The sequence below is a fragment of the Priapulus caudatus genome, unplaced genomic scaffold (genome assembly GCF_000485595.1).
Source record: "Priapulus caudatus unplaced genomic scaffold, Priapulus_caudatus-5.0.1 Scaffold136, whole genome shotgun sequence".
NCBI lineage: Eukaryota > Metazoa > Priapulida > Priapulimorpha > Priapulimorphida > Priapulidae > Priapulus > Priapulus caudatus.
In genome coordinates this window covers 265,124-276,268 of record NW_014577197.1, presented here as the reverse complement: position 1 = coordinate 276,268, position 11,145 = coordinate 265,124, and the positions used below count along the sequence as shown (strand labels likewise).

At 42.9% G+C, this 11,145-nt stretch overlaps 2 protein-coding genes across 4 annotated transcripts; both read left to right on the top strand.

Annotated features, from left to right (window-relative positions):
• LOC106806013 lies at positions 1 to 3,612 on the top strand. The gene is made up of 2 exons (XM_014807839.1): positions 1 to 2,079; positions 2,394 to 3,612. The coding sequence occupies exon 1, from the start codon at positions 325 to 327 to the stop codon at positions 2,032 to 2,034; it is 1,710 nt and encodes a 569-aa protein (XP_014663325.1). The 5' UTR covers positions 1 to 324; the 3' UTR covers positions 2,035 to 2,079; positions 2,394 to 3,612.
• Positions 3,613 to 4,267: 655 nt separating this feature from the next.
• LOC106805994 lies at positions 4,268 to 11,145 on the top strand. Of its 3 annotated transcripts, none has more exons than XM_014807806.1 (6): positions 4,268 to 4,329; positions 7,140 to 7,287; positions 7,633 to 7,730; positions 8,438 to 8,540; positions 8,869 to 8,951; positions 10,261 to 11,145. In XM_014807806.1, the coding sequence occupies exons 2-6, from the start codon at positions 7,152 to 7,154 to the stop codon at positions 10,297 to 10,299; spliced, it is 459 nt and encodes a 152-aa protein (XP_014663292.1). In that variant the 5' UTR covers positions 4,268 to 4,329; positions 7,140 to 7,151; the 3' UTR covers positions 10,300 to 11,145. The 3 variants fall into 3 exon arrangements, with proteins under 3 accessions (XP_014663292.1, XP_014663293.1, XP_014663291.1); XM_014807805.1 differs by lacking the exon at positions 4,268 to 4,329 and adding an exon at positions 4,355 to 4,536; XM_014807807.1 differs by lacking the exons at positions 4,268 to 4,329; positions 8,869 to 8,951 and adding an exon at positions 4,354 to 4,536.

Here is an 11,145-nt window from a genome sequence, read left to right as displayed (position 1 = left end):
TGGCGCCGTGTTACGAATTGCTCAGACAACAATACAAAACATTTCGTTATTTTCAACGTCATGTGGCATTATATTACACCACGGTCGTTAGGAGACAATTATTGTAGTACATAAGCTCGAACGTTTCTGAAAGATAAGGTGGATGATACCTGTAGTTGGCGTGGGTCATAATAAAAACACCGTGTAACAGTGCAACTGGCATTGCGTTACTTCAATACTTGCCCATCGAAGGCCTGTACTGTAGGCTGTAGTACGGTACCGTACAGCACGCTAGATACTGTTACAGCGGATTTATTACGCTTTGTTGAGGCGTGTCCCCGTAACATGCTGACGTCCTCTTGCTACATGATGAACGAAAATAATGGCACCACTGTCGCACGTACCGAAACTCTGATGGCCGAAAACACGGGGGAACAGCAGACGGTGACTTTTGTCGACCCCGACACCGGCAGACTGCGGCACGCGATCGTCCTTGGAAGCGACGAGAATCGCGAGCAATACATCGTAGAAGGCGAACGCGACGATGCGGCCGACGGTGCCGGTGAACATTTACTTGTGTGCGAGGGCGGCGTGCAGTGTGCACCGAGCGAGAGGCGAGTAGGTGTCAGGGAGATGCGCACAGAGGTTGAGTCGCCTACTGACGATGATCAAGGACACATGGTGATCGTTCAGGACAGCGACGGGCAGCAGTACCAATTGAGTGGTACTGGTAACAATAAGGAGATGTTCGTTGTCGGAGAAGATGGGGATCACCAAATGTTCGTCGTCGGCGATGATAACAAACATGTGGTTTTTAACGGTGACGATGGCGAGCAGTTCGTCACTGAGCGAGTCATCGAAAAGACAAACTCCTCTGATGGGACCAGCAACGGCCAGCGCTATCTCGTCGGTACGAACAACGAAAAAATCACTCTCGAGAGCAGTGAAGATCCGCGTGTTCTTGTGAACAGCAGTAATGGTCAACGCGTTCTTCTGAACAGCACCGATGGACAGCATGTTATTTTTAACGGCGTGGAAGGTCAGCGGTTCCTTGTCAGGGATCGAAACGGGCAGCGGGTGTTCGTGAGCGAGAGCAGCGATAACGACACCGACGGTGAACAACACCAGGTGGTTCTCAGCGAAGGTGAACAACACCAGGTGGTTCTCAGCAAAGGTGAACAACACCAGGTGGTTCTCAGCGAAGGTGAACAACACCAGGTGGTTCTTGACGACAGTGAACAGCAGCAGTCATTCGTGGACGAGGAAAGCGGCAAACGAGTGGTTCTGAATGGCAATGGTGGAGCGGCCGTGATCATCGAGGATGAGGACGGCAAGCAGTACGCAACTCAGGTGATGGTAAACGAATCGGGCGAACAATACATCCTCCTCGGTCAATCAGAGGGCGCCAGCGATGCTGACGAAACAAACAGAGTAGCGCGAGAGCAAACCGACGCCGCCGTGCCGAGAGGAGCGGAGGCGGTCGGCTTTGACGTCGCCATGGCAACGACGACTCAGACTGCTCCTGGCGGCGGCGGGCGGTTTGTGCTCGACCCGGCGATAAGAGATGAGATCAGGGATCACGTTGGGAGGGACCTGGTCGTCGTTGAGGAGGAGGGGGAGGACCGCGACGGAATGACGTACGTGATCGTCGAGGAGACGCACGAGACGAAACAGCGGACGATGCGCGACAGCGCAAAGTTCAAAGTGAAGCCCTACCGGTGCGGACTCTGCCAGAAGGAGTTTGCGTGCAAGACGAACTGCCTCAATCACCTGCAGACGCACGTCGTGCCCGGCGGCCGGCCGTACAAGTGCGAGCGGTGCGGGCAGGCGTTCGGAGACCTCCCCGCGCTGACCCGCCACCTGTCGTCGCACGACGGCACCTCGCTCGAGAACAACAAGGAGCGCCCATACAAGTGCGGCCTGTGCGGCCGCGTGTTCTCCTTTGCGGGCAGTTTCACATCGCACATGCGCGTGCACTCGCTGCAGGACACGTCGGCGGCGGCGCGCAATGCGGCAGCTGTCGCCGCTGATGTCGTCGTGGCGACCGCGCTCTGATGTGTCCCCCGAGTCGATCCTGCCGTGTCTTCACATCGGTGTGCTGTAAGTGTTGGTAAAAAAGTGTGGTAACTATGGTTGGTGCGCTCGTGAGCGCATTCGTAATGTGTTTTTTGTTAAGTGTCTCGGAATTCATTCACGTGCATTCATTAAATCTGTTATTGACGTGGTCGTGTGGTATCTATGTGCACGTTCTCGATCGTCGTTTTACAGTATGCTTTCTGCATCTCATTAGTAACATCTGTTAGCGCATACTATGATTGCATTAGGTGGTATTTTTAAAATTGTAATGTTTTGTGCTGTCATTTTTTCAGAGTAAGGTGTAAGGATTGTATATATTTTGCTTTTGTTGATTTCAGAAAGTTCAGCGGAATGCTTCCAATATACAATCACTGGATCAACAAATCAGTTCGCAACAATTCACATGGGCCAAGGTGAAGGTGTGAGCATTTTCTAAATGTTTGTTAGCAAATATTGGAAAAGTCCCTACTGTGCCTTCAAAGATGCTACCATCTTAACTGTGGGACAATATACAAGAAGGACTCTTGTATAGACTCGATTCGGTAATTGCAGTTGGCATGCTCATGTAAGTTGTATGCTATGTAAAGCACACCAATTTAGTGATAGTGTTTTATAAACATTGGATGAACTATACAAACCAGTCTGTTTAATGATAGTACTTGGAAATATTTCTGCTTGTTGTTACTGACTAGGTAGCCTATGAATTGTAATATATTGTATATACATGTAAATGTCTAAACTCATCTCATATTCAAGTTTTAGATAAACACCATTGGACATTATTATTGTCAGTTACAAGTTCCACCTAATACACCAAAGTCTGTATGTTCTCATCTTGTCATTTAAGTTTACATGTGTCAACATTTCTGTAAAGCCACACATGCAATTGTGGGAGCACGCAAGTGTCCGATTGTATAATTTTCAGTATTTCTCTGTCGTTAACATTGCCTGCAATGTAGAACTCACTCACAACGAAACCGCTGCTGTCTGCAAGAAACTAGGATACGATGGCTTACGTAAATTGGAGTTCGGTATTTTCATTTATGACAAGTGTTTATTCTGAGTCTCTCTGGTAAGATTATATATACTGTAACGTTTTACTGCAGGTCATCAAACATTGTAAGAATTAGCAATGTTTAGGTCCCTTGCCATGACTTGGAATAAAAGTGGAAGTCTCTAGACCAGAAAACAACCAAGCAATTCAAAAGTTTGAAGAATAAGAATATAAAAACATTGATATTGGACTCTTTAAAGTATTTGTTTTTTTCATGCAGGATCATCTTCTGGTACTATCTAAGTATTGGAGTAATCGTAAGCATAATATGGTTAGCTGTAAATGGTTTTGATTGCAGTTTGCTATCAGAATTCTCTCAGGTGGAGATTTTCATACATTGTAGATATTTTGATATTATGTACGTGCAGTACATAAAGAAATTATCGGGAATACCTTCACGTACCTGATGTTGTCGAATATAGTATGGCTTTGTATTTAAATAACATTGGTCGAATCTTTGCAATTAATTTGAGAATAAAATTGTAAAAAAACAGTTATTATTTATATTTTTCATTCATTCATTATTTTATACACATCCACATATATTGTACATTTTTGATGTGTTTGAGGATGTGTTTTATGCACCCATTAGATACAATAATGTAACCCAACTAGAGTAGGGGGCACTCTAGTAGCTACTGTAACTCTAGTTGGGTTACATTATTGTATCTATGCACCCATGTACCACGACCAGAAATGTTTTGACAAATGTAAATTTATGAGCGTTACGTGCCAACCCACGTTATGCCCTCTGCGACACTTGGTACTTGCCCTATGCCAAATGCACATTGTCATGAACATGTATACTTGATATAGATATATGTGTGTTATTATGAATAGTTATTTATATGCCAGTGTATCAGGAGTACATGAATGAGAGAGACTCTCAGTCTCATCATGTACTCCTGATTGTATGGCGTGTTTTTGAGCATATGACAAGTTTTTCAAATAATTTTATTTTGTAAATTCAGCAACAATTTCTATCAAAAAGCAAACAAATCAGAAAGTCTTCCCCCTATTGCCCTGCCCTGCCATTTCGTTGGAGTTGGATAGGAGACGTGGGTCGCATCCTACAAGTTGCAATACATCCTCCTTACATATTCCTCACAACATGCTGCCCTATTTACTTATTGCATTAAACTATTTCTACCGAAAATCGAAGGAAGATGGCGCTGCAGCTGCATAAGAGCGGGAAATCCATATTCTTCTAAAGTTTGCAGGTAAACATTCTCTGATTCTGGTGACCTGGTCACAGGTCAGTGCTCATACTTATGTGCGTAAATAAACCTAAGTACAGCTGAAATACTATCACTGCTACACGATACCTGTATTTCCCAGGGGTGTTTGTTGTCCGTCACGCGTACGTACCTTGCCTAGGTACAGGCAGATAGTCCGACAAGGCTGAAGGCTGAAGCGACTACATCCGTGTAAATGAATTTCTCTCGTTTTTATAATATTACTATTACTATTAGCCTAGGAACTTGTTTTATTGTAGTTTGTAGCCTATTTGCCTGTATGATCTGCGATTATCCGTGCAATAAACTTTATTTGAATTTGAATTTGACTTTGAAAATGCTGCGATTGCCGGCGCAGATGGGGTCGTTGTCGTATCATTATCAAGTACTACAGAGTACAGTACAGATATGTACCCGAGGTAGTTTTAGGTTGTTTAGTATTATGTTTATATTTTTATATGAGGTATGTTTAGGGTTAGGGTTAGGGTACACTTCTGTAGTACAAGTCTGGTACACTTTGTGTATACATATATGGGTACAAGTAGCGTTTACACACCCATGTTGTGAGTTTGGTTAGGGTTAGGGTTAGGGTTAGGGTTTTTAAACCTGGGGTTGTCAAATAGGAATGGGCCCATATATGTACCTAGGGTACATATCTGTAGTACCCGATACGACAAGGACCCCTTCAGCGTGATTGGCGGTACGGTGTTTTGCAGCTGGCGCTATAGGTACGGTACTCGGTAGCCAGGGATATACTGATCGGAATAATTATTAATTTAATATTAGGCCGTGGCTAATCGACCGGTTCCGGACGAGGAGCCGCTAGGCTACGCGTCCGGACATACATCTCACACAGTGATCTTGCGACACGTACACGCATGATTGCGCAACGGGATGCTCTGCTGATTGCCGAGTGTGTGTGTGTGTGCGTGAGAGAGAGAGAGGGAATGTGTATGTGTGAGAGAGAGAGAGAGAGAGAGAGAAGAGAGAGGAAGAAGAGGAAGTAGGAGCTAGAGAGCTGTGTGTGTGACAGAGGAGAGAGAGAGAAGAGAGAGCTAGAGGTGTTGTGTGTGTGGTATGAGAGAGAAAGATGAGGAGAGATGAGAGAGAGCGAGGCTTGAGAGTGTTGAGATGAGAGAGAGAAGAGAGAGAGAGAGAGAGAGAGAGAGAGCGAGAGAAGAGAGAGAGAGAGAGAGAGGAGAGAGAGAGAGGCTGTGCGTGTGTGTGTGAAAGAGAGAGCGACGAGAGCGAGACGAGCGAGAGAGGACGGATGAAAATGATAGAACGGCAGCAATGCATATATTGTATATTTACGGCAATCAGCAGAGCGTCCCGTTGCGCAACTCATGCGTGATGCAAGTCGGCGCGATCACTTGTGTGAGTGGATGTCCGGGATGCGTAGCCTGGAGACTAGGCGACCGGTTCCAGACGCGTAGCCACTGCGTTAATATTAATAAGGAAACGTTAAAGGTATATATATGCTATACACTTGTATTAAACGGATGTGTATGTATGCCCAAGCAAATTGAGGTGAAGGTAGTCCTGCCAGCCTGCCACACAACCCTGGGCTAGACGTGATGCGGCCATGATGCCGAGGCGCGCCGAGGATTGACACTTTGTGTCTTCCAATCACAGTCAACGCCGCACCTCACTATAATATTTTCAAAGGTGGGGACCCATTACAATACCAAATCGCCGATCTCAGGAACTAGGGCATTCTGCTAGGTTTCCTACGATAGAGTTTGGCACAAAAACGAAAATAACACGCTGTTTAACGCACTGCGCTACGTCCTTCTGTTGCATTTTCGCATCTCCGTAATCAGAATAAGCCCCGCCTTCTTCGTTGATGGGCATGAATGGGGCGTCACCGATGTGACCGGTTCCTTTCCCCAGCCTGTTTACTTTTCGTAAATAATGAAATGCCCGGCCGATGCATTTCGCATCGAACAGGAGAATTTTCTGTATTTTCACTCGCTGTTGGAAGTGAACGAGTGCGTCATTCATTGAACAATTCAATAAAACACACACAATCCCGCGGAACTGCGCGTCTCATCCGCGCGCAGCGCTTAGGATCAACAGCAAAGCTGTGCCACGCAATCTTGTGTCATGTCTCTCTGGATACAATAATGTGACCCAACAAGACTAATTCCCAAAAGAACCCTACTCTTGTTGGGTTACATTATTGTATCTAAACCCTGGGCCTGCTCGCATGGCAAGTGTCAGTGACAGTGACAGTGCCAGCACAGGATCAAGCCTTGATTCAAGAATAGTTTGGTACCCCGCAAATGTGTTTTCGTATATATGTGCTAAACTAACCCGGTGTGCTAAACTAGGATTTTCACACTGCATGACCTATTATACAGCGATCCCACGGCTGTGTCGTAGTCGTAGAGCTAGCCTAAGGCCATGGTGACAGTAGCTCTACCTGTGTACAGTCTATATTGTTCCACCCGTTGTTACACACAGTATGACCAGTTAGAGGTGAAGATAGATATATCCATCCAAGAGCACCCGTATGATAGGTTTTACAAATTTTGATCAGAAAATTACAAAATGAGTAACATTAGTGAAGGGATATGTGGTGGCACAGTACGTAGGTACGTGGTCCAGGTGCCTGAATTAATTCAATTGGGGAGTTAAACAAAATGTGGCAGACGTTAAATTTTTAAGAATACTTGCACTACATGGGCGTGGATTTTGTTAATGCTTCAACTGATATTTCAACATCCTGTCATTGTTCATGCATCCCCACACTTAATAAAACTTCATCCTTTGCTTTCTCACATTTCGATCAGTTCCGATTAGGCATGTTTACTGTACATGGAGATTGCAATGGATTCCAAAAAGAACACATGACTAGTGTGAAGAGGAGGCGTGTGGAGGAAGAACGCGAGATGAACGGGACCATGTCAAATAACAACACAGTTGGGGAGCAACCCTCCGGTAAGCTGCTGTAGGTGGTACATGTGTCTACATTTGTCATTATGTACAGCTGTAAAAATAGTGGACGACGAGACAAAGAGAAAATGGTGAATTAAAAATGCTTTGTATTTCATTGCACGTATACTGTTCTACTTTGTATCCTAGCTTCACGTCTTTTAGGCATGCCAGTTGTAAAAATGGTATATCCCATAGCTTGCTAAAGTTACTCGCTACTTTCATATTACAAGTCAGTGGAATTGAAAAACAATACGTTTGTGTCACATAACCACACACCGTAAATATACTTATAGATAACATGACAAAATTATATCTTTTTCGTTATGTGCACATTACTCTTTACTATAGCAAGATGCAGGAACTTTCTGCGCCTTGCTAGGAATCCGTGTGTGCTACAGTCAGAACAATGGAAGCCAGGATACGAGACCCTCTACACACCACTGCAGGTAAAAATACATTCACATGCACGTGGACACTGAACAAGTATATATGATTGCAGGGGTAGAAATTAACTTTTGAACAAGGGAGGGAGTTCGTGGCAAAATAAGGGAGTCAGCAGTCTGAAGTTCAAAATTAAAGATATTAACAATAACGCATGTGCTTATTTTGAAGATTCATGCGGTTGCACGTCTGCCAAATTTTCTTTGGACATTTGCTGAAAAAATACAGTAATTCAGCAAGGCCGTGCTCCGAAACGAACTAGTTAGTATGGCAGAATTTTCAGGGAGTCACACGGACTCCTGCATATGTCAAATCAGGGAATCCGACAGTAAATCAGGGAGTATTTGACTCCGGACTCCCGTTAATTTCGCACCCCCATACGGGTATAGACGGGGTGGCAGGAAGGGGGTCGCGGGGGATATGGGCTGTACCACAGGTTGAACGGTGGGCTGGACAATGATATGTATGGGTATCATATTGGCTCGTGTTGGACATAGACGGGGACGCAGGTGAGCTGGAACGCAACAGTAGTACAAAATCGCTATCGCTGCTAGTGATTGTTTCTTGTAGTAAATACTGTGTGTCAGGTGACACTGATTGAATATACGTATTACCGTGACGGTATAGCATTTCACTAGTAGATGTGGCTGGCAACAATGGCATGGCTTTCCTATGAATTAAGCAATGTTAGAGCACATTGTTTATCCTTTAGGAGGATGTAATGATCAACTTGCGTCATACGGAGCAAATATCCTTCAGCTCTGGATGTTTCTTTATTGCCGACATGGCCGGAAACTACCTCAAGAAAGACTCAGGTTTGTCCACGAGAACTTTTGTTGTTACGATTGATGGTAAGGTCGGACGCAAGGTTTAACAAGAGAAATTTCTGCTGGTTTTTACACCTCCAGTGAAATCAGCAATGAACCGTGTAGGTGGCCATTTGTAACATGCATTGGAGAAACCACATGCAGATGTGTCCTTGGTATGAGCACAGAGATAGAGACTAAAAAGTACAGAGCTCAAATAACCCATGGCTGTTTTTCTTCCAAGAATTGTACAGCAGACTAAGAATTTTTTCCACATTTCTTTGCTGAAAAGAGAATAGAAGGTGCATTTTTTTTAATGTTTGTATTATTGCTGCAGGTAATGTAATTAATCTATGGAGATATGACAATGAAGCGAGACGTCTGTATGTCGCACGCTCACTTCTATTTACCAACTGGCAGGTATGTATACAGCAGCTATAGGTGTAGCACAAAGGCTAGCATGAATTTAGCTTCGCCTAGAGTTATTAGAATACAACAGTGCACATATATATATATCAGAAGTAGATAATAGGGAAGGAGTGTGACTTCAATAAACAAGGGAAATTTGTTATTTACTAACCTTAGAATACCTACGATTTACTACGCGTAACTCAACAAACTTGAGATCAAATCGTACACAGTACATTCGCCTAGCATCATGCGAAATCGTTTCCTCTTATACACCCGCATTCCGGAGATACAGACAAAAACGTACGACACAATTTTCCATTCTGTTGCCAGCAAACTCGATGTGTTAACCGCCTAACTCGAAACAAAATGCAGCTACTAACGACTCTTGCGCCCTCGGCAATGCGGTGTGGCTCGCTGATCTAACCTTTGACCTATTTACAGCTGCCTTTTGTTTCGAGTTAGGCGGTTAACACATCGAGTTTGCTGGCAACAGAATGGAAAATCGTGTCGTACGGTTTAGTCTGTATCTCCAGATTGCGGGTGTATAAGAGGAAACGATTTCGCACGATGCTAGGCGAATGTACTGTGTACGATTTGAGCTCAAGTTGGTTGAGTTACGCGTAGTAAATCGTAGGTATTCTAAGGCTAGTAAATGACGATTTTCCCTTGTTTATTGAAGTTACACTCCTGATATATATGCTATTCAGCCAGTAGCAGCTGCTCTGTAAAGGCTAGTAGTGTATGCAATGTGTGTTTCCCAACTTGGACAATCTGACCATGCCCCACGTTACGAAAATTAGTGAAATGCATTCGCTTAAAGTGATTACGTCACGAATTTCTAGCACCATCCAGTAGTATATTTGCGTGTTATTTGTACAAAATAAAATGTATGAAAATAAAATTAGTGTTTCTGTTTACTTTTCATGCTTATATACCTTCTTTATATGCCCTAATTTGCCGGTGAAAAACAGAGAGACGCCAGTATCTGAACAGTACTGAGGGAATAGTGTTAGACAACAGAAATTACCAAATCGTCTAGATTTTTGCAAAACATTTACAAACGTAAAAACATTTTTATCAGGTGAGAGTTTGAGGATATATTTAGTAACGTTAGTTCTTACTTTTAATGTAAAAAAAATGGCAATTTTTTTTTACAAATTTTACTATGGAAAATTCGTGACATAGTCAATTTAAGTGCTGTAATGGATTTAGAAAAACCCAACAACACTCACGTATCAACAACTAACCATCCCTGATAGCCATGTACCATTTATATGCTATGGTGTCCTGTGTTATAATTTTGATATCTATCTGCTAGGTCTATGAAGATTGTCTGTCCCAACTAGACTTCACCTGAAGCTACACTACTCACATCGCCAAGTATTATAATGCCATGGCACAGCATAACCAGAAGTAAACTGCCAAGCTGCCACTGGGTATGCTAGTGGAAATCAGGGTGAGAACGTGAAATTAATGTACGTATGTTTTTAGGTCGATTGTTTTACACACCGATAACGGAGTTTTACAAGCCATTTTAGAATGAGTGTTTTAGATAATTATATCCTTCCATATTCAGTTAATGAACATTTACAATGCATGTAAATTCCTAAAATTTGCATCTTTAACTTGTGAGCCTTTGTGTATAACTGTTCTTCATTCATTTAGTTTTGTTGTTAGAAAATCTCTCTCTGAAACACATCATGTATAACTAGTTTTCATATAATAATATCGGGAGTGTATAGATAATAATAATAATAATAATAATAATAATCTATTATTATACACTCCTGATAATGTGTAGCTATTTTTCAGTACAACATTATAGTCATAATTTTTTCTTGACGTTTGGTACCTTTCTTGATGTTTGAGTGAATTGTATACTAACACGTTTATATTTGTGTGCATTTTCGATGGTGCTGAACGCTTGACATTTTCCAAGTTGTGGTTGTACATAATTATGTCGATATGTGGATGGGAAATATAGCTAGCTTTGCGTGTGTGCACGTCTAAGTATTGTCAGTGTAAATATAGTAATCTCCTGGCTAGGATTATGTGTAGAATATGGAACGAGACACTATAGAAAATCAGAGATTTATATAATTAATGGAAAGTTTTTATGCTGCACATATCATCATTTATTAATTTTATAGCTTTGCATTTATATTGGTGACTGTCAAAATATAACTGTCAGCCCAAAATAGAA